Source organism: Palaemon carinicauda, chromosome 29, assembly GCF_036898095.1.
Source record: "Palaemon carinicauda isolate YSFRI2023 chromosome 29, ASM3689809v2, whole genome shotgun sequence".
In the NCBI taxonomy this organism is placed as follows: domain Eukaryota; kingdom Metazoa; phylum Arthropoda; class Malacostraca; order Decapoda; family Palaemonidae; genus Palaemon; species Palaemon carinicauda.
Window position 1 is genome coordinate 86,900,504 of NC_090753.1, and position 14,587 is coordinate 86,915,090.

At 44.2% G+C, this 14,587-nt stretch overlaps 1 protein-coding gene across 4 annotated transcripts in view; it reads right to left on the reverse strand.

The window, feature by feature from the left end:
* Positions 1 to 14,587, reverse strand: part of LOC137622313 (zinc finger FYVE domain-containing protein 16-like) — an 86,692-nt gene that overhangs the window by 49,952 nt on the left and 22,153 nt on the right. For all 4 annotated transcript variants that reach the window (XM_068352881.1, XM_068352883.1, XM_068352882.1 and 1 more), the window contains exons 4-5: positions 1,607 to 1,957; positions 694 to 885 (exon numbers count right to left, since the gene is read on the reverse strand). In XM_068352881.1, coding sequence (XP_068208982.1) covers positions 694 to 885; positions 1,607 to 1,957 — 543 coding nt within the window. The remainder of the gene's footprint in view (positions 1 to 693; positions 886 to 1,606; positions 1,958 to 14,587) is intronic.

A 14,587-nucleotide genomic window follows, 5' to 3' on the forward strand; every position in this document is an offset into this window, starting at 1 on the left:
ACGATAGCAGTTCTAAGTACGTGGAGAAAGCATTCCTAATTAAAAGAACGAAAGGTTTGCATTGGCACAGTAACCAATATCATGTACTTTCCCAGTATATTGTAAAGTTATACTGTACACTGAAAGCAAAGCAAAGAAGCTTTTCATTACCATTTTAAGCAAAAACAAAAAGGTTCATACTACATCTACGATATAAGGAGGCCCTTCAACAGCCAGTGACTCTGGCATCATCATAAAACAGAAGATTTTGATTGGCAATGTGACATCAAACTAAGACTGCACGCTCTTTATTTCCAAATTTTCCATTCATGATCCCAACCATTATTAAAGGACCCTCCTTATATGAATGATAACCTCATACACTATAAACATACTTCAGCAAATATTTCATATAGCATACTGATACCATACAATAACACATCAACAGCTTAATAAAAATTTCAATACAATTCTCAAACAAACTACACAACAGCCTTCATCTTCTTAAATATATAATTAGCTGGAATTCTTTATCTAGCAAAGAGGAGATTACCTCAAGGCATCACAACTTGATAACAACATCCACATACAAGCTTACAATTACAGCTGATGCTATTAAAAATAAACACACATTTCTATCAAGCCTCCCAGCAGACAAAACATTCACGACGTACACCCGAGAAAGACGGGGAAAAAACACAAGTAGAAACTTACCTTCTCGCTTCAGGACGCCAACAGGAACCATTACAGTAGGAGGGGGAGCTGTCCCAATGGCTCCCACTTGCTGGGGAGGAGGAACTCGAGAGCAATACTCCATAGGGTTATTTGGATCCGGAGGCTTCCTCTGGTGGTCAGATTGCTTCCCTTGCCCTCCGTGTCCTTCCCCATCTCGTTCATAGCTTTGATCTATAAAGACCAGTTATTGGAGATTTACTTTAGATTTAAGATAACCTGCATCTTCAGCTCTGGTTATTAAAAGATCTGGCATGTAATAATTTATGAAAATGTAAACTGGAAAAGGAAGGGAAGTCACTTCCATATAGTACAGTAACTTTATTTCAAAACAAAACTTGTTGATATACTGTTATAAAACCCAAACCATTAGTTTCTAAGATACAATTAATACCAATTGTTGGGCAAAAACACTTTTCCTGTTGTGTCAAGAGTAAAAAGTTCGACATAAATCAGAGATGTTTCTTAAATAGGTATTGAAAGGCAAGAGAATGACAGTGCAGTAGTTTAAAACTTACCAAAGCAAAAGGTTTTCACAAGAATTACGCTACTCTATTATAGATGAGTAACAACATTAACATGGGATAATGAATTAAAAACAGGGTCTGAGGAGAACCGAGAATTTTAACAGAAGCTTTCCTTATTTCATAATGCCCAAGCTTTCCTTTTACTTGGATACAAAAAATGAATGTACAGTACTGCAACACTTAACACATACTAACTACCTTTAGGGTCTGAAGAGTACTGCGAAACTTTGACAGAAGCTTCTATTACAATCTCTCATTCTGCTTAAATTTTCCTTTTACTTGAACAGAAAAAACTTGAACATACTGCAACAATTAATATATACTAACTAGTTTTTTTTATCAGAGTTCATGTTATCAAAAGCACTTACCCAACTGAATTAAATGAAGACACGGGCCACACACTCTGGCCTCTTTGTAATCCATATACGGCAGAGGGGCTTTATGGTGGCAGCAAGGAGCGCACAAAACACGCCCACAAGCTCGACAATGGTGCCGTCTCCTGATGACGGTGAACTTCTGTCCACACTCCTGACATTTGGGAGCGTCATCGTCTGGAATCCAAAACGGCGCTACTTGGCCGACGAGATTTCCAGCCTCGCCACGAGATCTGGAGGACGAAGTAGTTTCGGTTGTTCCCTCTGCCCCTACTACAGCTTCAGAAGATTCATCTTCTCTCCCTGAGCCACTGTCGTCATCGTATACAGCAGTGACTAGGGTACCTGAAATTAGGAATATAATTTATTCACCTAAAAATACCTCACCACTAAAAAACTTAGCAACGCAAAGTAATAGATTCTAGAATCATTTTCAGAGGATTCAAAAATAAAACACAACTGCATGGTAATGACATACAAGAATTTCAAAGTATATATCAATGAAACAGCAGATATTTTTAATATAGTAAAATTATCTTTATTACTTTCAACATTTTTATGTGATGGGAAATTAGTCCTCTGCTGTTTACATGGCACAGATTCTAAAGACTCAGCTATTTGTTTCTCAACTTTAAAAGCTCATAATTTTCAATAGCTCATATACAGAAGTGAATACCGATGAAACAATAATAAAAAAAATATGCACATGATAAAAAGAATAAACCGTAAAAAAAAAAATCAATACAACAAGAGTTTGATGCTTACAAGTATCAATGCAGCCTCTTTTAAACTCATAAACAACCTATTATCTTATCTGAGGAGTCAAATGTTCAAATGACTGTAATACCACTTAAAATACCCACATCTACATTCACCACACAACCAGGAATACAGCTACACAATTTCATGTAATACCTGTTGACGATACAAGTAAAGAATGTGGATTACATCACTGCTTACAAACAGTTAGATGCAGGTCAAATGCGTATAGTGAGAATAAACCAGCTGAGAGACCACTCACTATCATTTCATAGCAAAGGATACTGGACAGCTTGGAATGTAGAAGCACGAGGGAAAGGATGAATATTTTAGAACAGCACTAGTATATGTGTCCCTTCAAAAATGACAGCTAAATATTTAGATAGATATGATCACACGCACATGCACACACGCAGATTCAACCCTACCCACCACTCCCCCTCTCATAACTAAAACTCTCTCACTAGGGTATGAGTACTCCCACTCCCCCATATCCGAGGGACGGGGAGCCCAAGTAGTTATACATCTGGCCATGATGCTCTGTGTGACCAGAAAGAAATATATATGTATCAGGCACTTGCTCTTTATTATACATGCCACACACTTCCTCTTTATTATATGTTTATATAAAGCCAGACACTTGTTCTTTATCATACATGTGAAATGCGGACAATTTAATTGCCAGTTGGAGCCAAAGAGGATGTGCAATGAACCTCCACGGGTCGTCTTCAGTGAGCCATTAATGGTCCATTGCAATATGCAATCCTCATATTGAGAAATGAGATTAGGCTCCATTGCAACAAGAAGTGCTCAAATTAAGAAATGAGCTTACCAACATAAAATTGTACTCTGTATCATTGATAATTTCAGATGATATAAAACAAACTAGGATTCTACTTAGGCAGATTTGTAGACTGATAGGGAAAGGGAAGAGTCTTTCATGTCTTCTTTTCTGGTTAATCTCACTGGATTATCAATGGATGACATCACAAACGACCAAACTAATTTGTTCCTTAGTGACATCGACGCCATTGTTGCGTATGTAAGAAAGTATTCAATACAGACAAACATCTTGCACTTAATGCAAAAAGTAAATAGCAACAATGGCAGAATTAAAACCAAAACATCTGAGAATAAATGCAGACCCAAACACACAAACAAGTAAAATATAGTGCACTGCACTACAGGCACATCCAATTTCTCTCTCAATAAACACACACATACACTCTACCTGGAACAGGTTTCACTTCCATTTCCATAGCCAGTAATATCAATTACAACACTCCAACAATAGCATCATTTCCCTTAGGCCACCAAAACTGCTATGGCTCATTCACAGTTATTAGGGACTAACATCCAATATCTTTCCCAAACCAAGATGTCACTGGCATCTCCGCTCCAATGCAAAACAATCCCTGAACACAACTAAACGTAATCAGTTATACGAATGATATGAATATGAATTATGAATTTATGGGCCAACCTAAATATTCTCATACAACACTGTAATGAACTGGAAAAATCTGGCTCAACAACCCAGACCTAAATAAACAGCAGAAACTCATCGAGTCTTTAACCAGACTTAACCGCGACAAGAGAAATTGAAATATCAAAGTTAGAAGTATGTTTGTAATGTAACTTTATCAAGAGTTCTCAGTGACATATGTTATTCTCTGATAACCATGATAAGCTCATTACTGTATACATTACATTACATGTACTGTTTAGACAAACATTCTTCCAAGTTAAATACATGTTCTAGAAAATTTTATCTTGAAACCCCTGAGTTAATGTTACTAAGTATTGGGTCATAAATGAAAATGGGATTTTACCATCCTATTTTTAAATGAACTATAAGTGGTTAATTTCTAACTAATTTCTAACTTAGGTCAAGGGCCAATTATGGCTCATGGAATTAAAAAAAAAAAAAGTTTTTCATCAAAATTATTTTGATGTGTACTGTACTGTACTTTCTCCTTTAAAGACTCATGTTTTCCATTTTTTTCCCGCTGATAATTGTAATAAGAAGAGACAGGATAGTACAGCACTGAAAGAAACAATATTTCTAAAAATGACAAATTTAAGAATAATTTGTATTTTTCCTAACGATACAAACCTTGAGCTATTTATTACGATATATACCCAGAAGAAGACTAGCCTTAAGACTTTTAGCGAGGTATAACTACCCCACCATTAGTTAGAAAGGGGGACTGGGGTAGAACCAGCTACCCGGCTCACACAAACACACACCTGTGTTGTCTCGTCACTTTTGATTGCAGGCAGAACTTGCAGGGGGATAGGAGATGGTAGGAAAAATTTGTATGATGAGCTCATTTATTCTGTCACTAGTACAAACCCTCTCGTTCTTTATTGGGAAGACTCACCCTACCACCAATGTGACTTGTCTAGGTAAGAATTCTCAGAATTCATACGGTTCTTTGAACCAACAATAGACGTGATTCAATTCCCACTTTGCAAAGGGGTAGAAGGATATAACAAGTATATATTTCTATACCAGGTTATACAAGGGAAATGGTTATTACCTGCAGACAGCGGAGGCCAGCTTGCAGAGTACCGTAGGTGGTATTCTCCGAGAGAGGGGAAGATGAAAGAAAGGAGGAGCCAGTCCTTATCATTCATTCCAGACTTAATCCCGGGTAACCTCTGCCCTCTACCATCTACTGGTTGTCCATTAAGGAGCTTGAGGTGTTTAAACCACATGTTGTGCAGCCACCATAGGAATGACGGAGAACGTCTCCATGTTCTTGCGGGTTACGTCTTGCAGGTAGTAGGCAGCGAAGGTCGTTTGACACTTCCACATACCCGCTTCAAGGACCTGCGCCACAAAATAGTTTTTCTTCAATGCTAGGGACGTACCAATGTCCCTAACGTCGTGAGCTTTAGGTTTCTGAGTTTGTGGAGAAGAATCAGGATTCAAAGCCCATTTTATGACCCTATGAATCCACTCAAACTATATTCTTAGTGATTCATTTCTTAACCTTCCCAGTGCTGACGAAGAGCCCTCTCACTATGAGGAAAGATAATATAGTTCTATTGAAGTAACACCTCAGAGCCCTAATGGGCACAGTAGCAGTTGATCCGGGTTATAAGTAACATTACATAGACACTCAATTCAGAAGGGTCTGAATCTAAGATCCGCTACTCCCAGATTTTGAGTCTTGGCAATAAACTCAGGGACAAAGCCAAACATTACCAGTCCTCACACCCTTGAATGGACTGCATTGTAGGAAAGACCATAAAGTTCACTTATATCTCTTGGCCGAGGCCAAAGCAAGTAGGAAGACTTTAGGGTTAGGTGAAGATCTGATGACTGGCATAATGGGTCGTAAGGAGCTCCTTTCAGAGATCGAAGGACATGAACCACATTCCGTGGAGGTAGTCTAACTTCTGAGTGAGGACAGCTTAGATAAAAACTCCAAATGAGGAGAGAATTCCAATGCTGAGGAAATGTTAACTCCTTTCAATCTCAAGGCTGAGCAATAGCCTTTCACCGGCGAGACTGTCAGGAGTTTTTCCTCCTGACGGTAAACAAGGAAATTCGCTATTGATGGAAAGGTGCCAACGAAGAGAGATACCTCTTCCATGACCACAACCACAGAAGACTGTCCACTTAGCCTGGTACACAGCAGCTGAAGATTCCTGGAGGTATCCGGACATCTTTTTTGCTATGTGTTGTGAAAATCCTCTCTTTGCGACAAGATGCTGGATAACCTCCAGGCGAAGGCGTAGAGACTCTACGGCTTTGTGATAGATCTTTACATGTGGTTGCCTGAATAGATCATGACCTCTCTATTACTGCATCCTGCTATGATAGGATCATGTTCGCCTACAAGTTTACAGCTTGGTAAGCCAGGAACTCAACAGTTCTGGTCCCGGATAACAGAAAGGATGACATGGACTCCCTCGTGTGTTCTTGTGATCAGTCCTCTGTCCTGATCAGCTCGCTCACAGACCCCAACCATAGATCAAGCCACAAAGTAGCCTGCATGGCATATTTCGCGACCCTCTCCATGTTTAGGGCGTCTCTCGCTGAAAAGAAGAAAGGAAGCCCGGAAAGTGTATAAAATGAGAAGCCTTTCATCAGATTCTATCACCGGATCCAGTGGTAGGGCTGATAGGTTTTCCTACGTTACTTCATAATACCTCTTCTGCTGGATGAGGGGAGGAGGGAAGAGTCTCGATGAGTCGCTGGATCAAAGGGACTGCATGGTTCTGGCGATCTGGGAGAAGGCCCTCTTTCTGGCACCCTTCAACCCCTCCCAACCTGGGCAGAGCTGTGCTGGTCTTGGTGGGTTTCTGAGTGTTATACAGATGGTCCAAAATCGTGTCTTTAACCTCTGGTGGAGCTGACGCAAGGTCATCCAATCTCGTAATCACCCTCATACAGGCCAGGACCTCCCAGAAAGCACGGTCAGTCTCCTTCTGTTCCAACGCTGAGAATATAGGACTAACTGCCCTCAGGAGAGTGTCGTCCAGTTCGAAGTCGTGATGGCAAACCCTCCACCCATGAGCTCTCACCCATAGCGGCCCAGGGTGGGTCTTAGTTGTCGTCTTGACTCTCGATGAATCCCTCGATGTTGAGAGGAACTCTCAAGCTACCGTCGTCGCTGCTGAGGCTGAAGTACTCGGAACTCTCTCCTGAACTGGAGCCGCCATCCTTGATGACCGGTTCTTCAGCACCGTCTTGGCATCTTTCCTTTTCCCTAGGTGGTGGCAGGAAATCAGCGAGCAGGGAAGATCTCATGTTCTCCTGCATGGGTGGACTAGACGTATCCTTGGGAGGAGAAAAGTGAAAAAGACTGTCAGCTTGTGTCAATGGAGTGGGCTGTTTGGGTGTGGCAAACTCGATTGGAGACAAACAGTACGTCTTCATAAACACCCCTGCTGGTACAGGTTAAGGGTGCCACCTGGACGAGGCGTCAATTGTTTCTGTCGTCTCCTTTTCTTCGTCAGCATCATAGGTGTCAGCTCTAACCGGGAGAAGTCCTGCTCCAGGATATGTCAGCATGCCAGCCTAGATGAAAACCAATCACACCTGAAAACATTAATTTATGGCCAGTCAATGAACAGCGATAAAGAGACAACGTCCACTCTCAACTGAGCCAAAAGCGAAAGTGACGAGACAACACAAGGATATGTGTGTGGGTGTGTAAATAGGGTAGCCAGTACTACCCTCTAACTCCCAGCTGACAAGTAGTGGGATAGTTATACCTGGCTAAAAGTCTTATGGCTAGTCTTTCAGCTTTGCCAAAAGTATATTCCCGAATAAAGAGCATATGGTTTTGCATTAGTGATGGAACAAAGGTTACTTTTGTCCATTTGAAATATTATAGTAATGCTTTACAAATACAGTAATATTTTCCTATCCTCATATTATGAACATGTAAAAAAATTCCAAAGAAATTGAAGTGGATAAAAACAACCTCTTATTTTCCTTCGGTGCACAAAGATAAAATCATTCTACAAAAACCTAACGTCTCTCAAAAGCTAGCAAACGGTAAGGTTACAGCATATGCATCCTTTACCTTAATCAGTCATTTACCATATTTTAATGTGCATCTAGATCTCAAAACAAAATGGAGTTTTTATGATAAAACAAAGTTTTATGAATACTTACCTGGCAGTTATATATACATAGCTAATTATCTCTATTTCGGCAGAATTTTTCTAAAACTAGGCAACCGCCTTGTGGTGGTTGGGTGGTAACACCCGTTAAAGGGTGGTAGGAGGAATCATTCCCGTTTTCTGTTCTTCAGTTCATCTATGCCCGACCTGTCTCCTGAGGGGAGGTGGGTGGGCCTTCGAATGTATATATAACTGCCAGGTAAGTATTCATAAAACTTTGTTTTATCATAAAAACTCCATTTTTATGAATAGAACTTACCTGGCAGTTATATATACATAGCTGATTAACACACTTGGAGGAGGGTGATAGACAGTAACATCGTTGGGGAAACAACCAAAAAAGCTGTAGGATAAATAAACACCTTGATTCCTTACCTGCTAAGGTAGCTGACTTCAAAGGTTCCTGCCTCTTGAGTCGCTTTCCCTTAGGAGTGTCAGCCAGGATGTGACCTGCAGTGCTGAAAACACTCAATCGAGTCTGTCAACGGGGTGAGACCAACAATCTGACTAGACTTCAGGACTACCTATTGCCCAAAATAAAAAACCGCAACTTTACCAAACCAACCACCTAACATTTGCAAAGTAGATAAAAATTATCTAACTAGACTGAGGTGAACTGTACACAAGTCGAAGTCCTCAGACAACCAATAAAAAATACACCAACCTATGCACAAGTAAACAAAACTAAGATTGAGGGGAGGTAGTAACTCCTTTGCCTAATACAGAAGCCGTAGCTACGTATGGTCCCAAGGTATAACATTTCTCATAATCCACCCTCACCTCTCTGAGGTAATGAGAGGCGAACACAGAGTTGCTCCTCCAGAATGTCGCATCCATAATTTGACGGAGCGACATGTTCTTGCGGTAAGCAAGCGAGGTCGCAATGGCCCTCACTTCGTGAGCTTGCACTTTTAAACGTCCGAAGTGTTCCTCCTCACACAAGAGATGCGCTTCTCTTATCACTTCCCTCAGGAAAAAGGACAAAGCGTTCTTGGAAAGGGGCTTTTGAGGATCTTTCACAGAACACCACAGGGAGCTAGAAGAGCCTCTCACACTTTTCGTGCGAGACAAGTAGGCCTTGAGGGCTCGTACTGGACAGAGCAGCCTCTCTTGCTCTTGACCCACTAGGTTGGTCAAGTTAGGAACCTCATAGGTCCTCGGCCAGGGCTTAGAAGGGTTCTCGTTCTTAGCGAGAAAGTCTAATCTCAAGGCACAAACTGCCCCATTCAGATTGAAGCCTACCTGTTTTTCAATTGCATGGACTTCACTAACTCTTTTAGCTGTTGCTAAGGCCAAAAGAAAGAGGGTCTTCTTGGTAACCTCCCTAAGGGGAGCCTGTGAGATGGGCTCAAATCTCTTGGTGCACAGAAATTTAAGAACCACATCAAGGTTCCAAGAAGGGGGCTTTAACTGGGTCTGCTTGGTCGTCTCAAAAGACTTCAAGAGGTCATGTAAGTCCTTATCGCGAGACAAGTCCAAGCCTCTATGCCGACAGACGGAAGAGAGCATACTTTTGTACCCTTTGATAGTGGACACAGCTAGCTTAGCGTCCTGTCTGAGGTACAACAAGAAATCCGCAATCTGGCTCACAGAGGTAGTGGATGAGGAAATCTTGTGCTTCCTACACCAAGCCCTAAAAGTCTCCCACTTGGACTGGTAGACCCTCTGCGAAGAGACCCTCCTCGCTCTGGCGATAGCTTTCGCAGCTTGCGCTGAAACGCCTCTCGATCTGACGAGCTTCTCGATAGTCTGAAGGCAGTCAGATTGAGAGCGAGGGGGTTTTGATGATATCTCTCGAAGTGGGGTTGTCTGAGCAGATTTGGACTTGCAGGGAGGCTTCTTGGAAAGTCCATCAACAAGTCCACCACCTCCGTGAACCATTCCCTCATCGGCCAGAACGGAGCTATCAGGATCATCCGTCCCGAATCGAGGAGGGCGAATTTCCTGACTACCGGATTGATGATCTTGAACGGGGGAAAAGCATAAGTGTCCATCCCCGTCCAATCCATCAAAAAGGCGTCTACTGCTATTGCCTCTCTGTCCGGAACTAGGGAGCAATAGATGGGGATCCTCTTGGATAAGTTGGAGGCGAAAAGATCGATGAGGGGTCTCCCCCACAGCCTCCAGAGACTCTGACAGACCTGTTGGTTGAGGGTCCATTCTGTGGGAAGGACTTGCCCTTTCCTGCTGAGCATGTCCGCCCTCACATTCTTCTGTCCCTGAACAAACCTCGTCAGCAGGTTTATCCTGTTCTCCTTCGCCCAAAGAAGGAGCTCTCTTGCTGTCTCGAACAGAGACAGAGAGTGAGTCCCTCCTTGCTTCCTGATGTAAGCAAGAGCTGTGGTGTTGTCTGAGTTGACCTCCACAATCTTCCCAGACACCAAGTCCTTGAAGGCCTTTAGCCCCAGAAAAATGGCCATCAGCTCCTTGTTGTTGATGTGCCATCCCAGCTGAATTCCTTCCCAATAGCCTGAGACCTCCTTGCTTCCTAGTGTTGCCCCCCAGCCTGACTCTGATGCGTCTGAAAACAACACTAGGTCTGGGTTCTTCTTGTGTAAGGAGATCCCTTCCCCTAACAAGGTTGGGTCCAGCCACCACTTCAGAAGAGTCTTGACTTCTATTGGAATGGGGAAGGAAAAGGAGTCTTCCTGCATCTTTCTGTCCCACGTCTTCGAAAGAAAGTGCTGAAGAGGCCTTAGGTGGAGTCTCCCCAGAGAGACAAACTGTTCGAGGGAGGATAGAGTCCCCAGCAAACTCATCCACTCCTTCGCTGTGCATCTCTTCTTGTCCAGGAAAGTTCTGACTTTTACGAGACACTTGGTCTGTCTTTCCTGAGAGGGAGAAGCCCGAAAAAGAACTGAATTCAGAACTATCCCCAAATAGAGAATAGTCTGATTCGGTCTGATCTGAGACTTCTCCCTGTTGATGACCAGGCCTAGATCTTGAGCCATCATAAAAGTCTTCCGTAAATTCTCCAGACATTTCTCCCTCGATCGTGAACGAATCAGCCAATCGTCCAGATAGAAGGATATCCTTATCCCCTCCTGATGCAGCCAACCTGACACATTCGCCATTACCCTGGTGAAGACTTGAGGAGCCGTGCTGAGACCGAAGCAAAGAGCTCTGAATTGGAAGCACTTGCCCTCCATTACAAATCTCAGGTACTTCCTCGAAGTCGGATGGATGGGGACATGGAAATATGCGTCCTGCAAGTCGAGGGACACCATCCAGTCCCCTGGACGTACTGACGCCAGCACCGACTGAGTCGTCTCCATGGAGAACTTTGTCTTCTCCACAAATACGTTGAGAGCGCTGACATCCAGGACGGGTCTCCATCCGCCCGAGTTCTTGGGGACCAGAAACAGGCGATTGTAAAAGCCTGGGGAGGATAGATCCCGAACCGGTTCTATCGCCCCCTTGTCTAGCATTTGGTTGACAAGGTCTACTAGGGCCTTCTGTTTCCCCGGATCTGAGTACCAGGCTACTAAGGCCAGCGGAGCATCTGCGAGAGGAGGTTTTTTCAGAAAGGGGATCTTGTATCCTTCCTTGATGACTGAGAGGGACCAGGTGTCCGCCCCTCTCCTCTTCCAAGACTGCCAAAAACCTGACAGTCTTGCGCCTACTGTCTGGAGGAGACGAACTTCATTTTCTGGAGCGAGGTCTGAAAGAACCCCTGGTAGATCTTGGTCCTGATTCTTGCCTTCTCCCTCTAAAATCTGGTCTTGAAGTAGTCCTGCCCCGAAAGGGCTGCTGGAATCTCCTTTCCTCCCGTTTCAAAGAAGGAGGGGCTGCCAAGGGCTTACGAGCAGAACGAGATAAAAGGTCTTGGGTGGCTTTTTGGGCCAGAGAACGCGTAATGTCATTAACCAGGGACTCGGGAAAAAGATGTTGAGAGAGGAGGGCGTAAAGAAGCTCAGACTTTTGTGCATTGGTAACAGACCTAGAAGCAAAAGAGCAAAGCAGAGCTCTCTTCTTTAGGACCCCAGCTGAGAACAGAGCAGCCAACTCATTCGCCCCATCTCTGAGGGCCTTATCCATACAGGACATAATACTGGTAAGGTCCCTAGATCCTTCCATCTGTTCAGTTTTCCTTGCGAGAGTCCCAAGCGACCAGTCTAGGAAACTAAAAACCTCAAAGGCTCTAAAAATACCTTTGACGAGATGATCCAGCTCCGACATCGACCACATGACCTTGGCTGAGTTGAGAGCATGCCTTCTAGCAGAGTCCACTAAACCAGAGAAGTCACCCTTGGAGGAGGAAGGCACTCCCAGACCCAAAGGTTCTCCAGTTGCATACCACATACCCGCTCTTGAAGCAAGACGAGCTGGTGGAAACGAGAAGGAAGTCTTAACTGTTTGTCTCCGCTCCATCATCCAGTCATCAATCTTCGTGAGAGCCTTCTTTGCGGAGATAGACAGCTTCATCTTGATGAAGGCCGACTGTTTCTTGGCCTTCTTTCTGTTAAATTGGGAATGAGGAGATTGAGGGGCAGCAGGTTGGAATTCCTCTCCAAAAAGTTCAAGAAGGGAGCGAGAGAGAACTTTGTAATCTCCCACAGCGTCGGCAAGATTATCATCGTCATAAGAAACATCCTCGAGGTCCTGATCCACATCTGCAATATCCTTCGAAAGAGAAGAAGGATCCTTAGAACCCGACAAGGGCAAATCAAAGGCATCATCCTGCAAAAGACGGGTTGCATCCTGGAGTCCCGCGCTAGAAGAATCCTTGGGACGAGAGGCAGTATCGTCCCGAAGAGGCAGGGTGGTATCGCCCTGGGACCGAGAACGAGAGGCAGAGTCGTTCTGACGTCGAGAGCGAGAGGCGGTATCGTCGTGGCGGCGAGAATGAGAGGCGGTATCGTCGTGGCGTCGTGAACGAGAGGCGGTATCGTCGTGGCGTCGAGAACTAGGGTCGGTATCGTCGTGGCGTCGTGAACGAGAGGAGGTATCGTCGTGGCGAAGCGAACGAGAGGAGGTATCGTCGTGGCGAAGCGAACGAGAGGAGGTATCGTGCTGGTAACGTGAACGGGAGGCGGTATCGTCTTGGCATCGAGAACGAGAAGCAGCATCGTTCGATAAGGTATCGTCCCGGTATCGAGAACGAGAAAACGTATCGCCCTGGTATCGCGAAGAAGTATCGCCAGGCGAAAGCACACATTCCTCATCCTGGCGTAGAGAGGGAGAAGTTTTCTTTAAAGAAGAACTCCGTTCTCTCTTAGAAGCAGACTTCTTAATCGGCAACGAGTCGTCTTTACGTCTGTCAGACTGGGCGTGAGGGCGGCTAAAGGCATGACAGACATAAAGGATTTAGCAACATCAGCTGGGTCTTGCGGCCCCGAAGGGGGGGCTGACGAATAACACTCGAAGAAGGGGGAGGATCTTCGGCAGCAGGCTTCGCCCTTTTCACAGGCACGGAGTCGAAATCATCCTCCGACGGACAAGGTTCATAACTGCTAGAACCGGGAGAGAAAGAACGAGACCGTTCGTCGCGGTTCCATCTCCTCTTAGTAGGTCTTGAAGCTTCAAACTTCCATTTACGTCTGGACGAATTCGGAGAAGAAAACAACACATCCGACACGTCTTTCCCGTGACGGTCAAGAGCAGCCTGGGAATCGACAACAGGACTGTCTGAGGCGACGGCTGACCGAGGGTACGTACCTTTCACCCCCTTTCGGTCATCGACGTACCTTCTCCCTTGGTCCTGGGAGCTTGGTAGAGGTCTAGGCCTAGGGGTATGACAGATTCGGTCAGTCGCCACCTCCACTGCACTAACACAAGCACTTTCACTTTCCTTACCTTTAAAGGCCTCCAGTTGTTCTTTAATGGCCTTCAACTCGGCCGCCAGGCTAGCGTACCGAGGGTCATCCGTAGATACGGAACCTGTAGGAGGTGCAGGAGTTACTACCTCAAGGGAAGGATCAACTTCCAAAGAGGAATCAATAATAGGATCATTAATTCTACGCTAAGTTCGTCTTCCTTACCACTAACAGACTTAGACTTAGACCTAGAAGCTCTCCTAACTCTATCGAGCTCTAGCTTACGCACATAGCGCTTCATAATTAACCAATCTTTCTCATCCAAAACCTTACATTCCCCGCACCTATTATCAAGGGCACAAACAAAACCCCTACAATTAGAACAAACGGTGTGAGGGTCTACCGCCATTTTCGGTAGTCTCACCTTACATTCCTCATTCGCACAGATACGGTAATGACTCTTTTCACTCATAATGAAAAACAGCAAAAAAGCTAAGAGAAAACAAAATACAACGATCGCCAAAACCCCAAATCAGAGTACTTCACCAAAAAAGCAGACTGGTACACCGAGCAGGGAAAGCGAAGAAAAACTCTTAATGACGGACCAACGTGTTGTCGATCCGGCCGGCAGAGATGAACTGAAGAACAGAAAACGGGAATGATTCCTCCTACCACCCTTTAACGGGTGTTACCACCCAACCACCACAAGGCGGTTGCCTAGTTTTAGAAAAATTCTGCCGAAATAGAGATAATTAGCTATGTATATATAACTGCCAGGTAAGTTCTATTCATAAAAATATACTCTTCAAAGAAC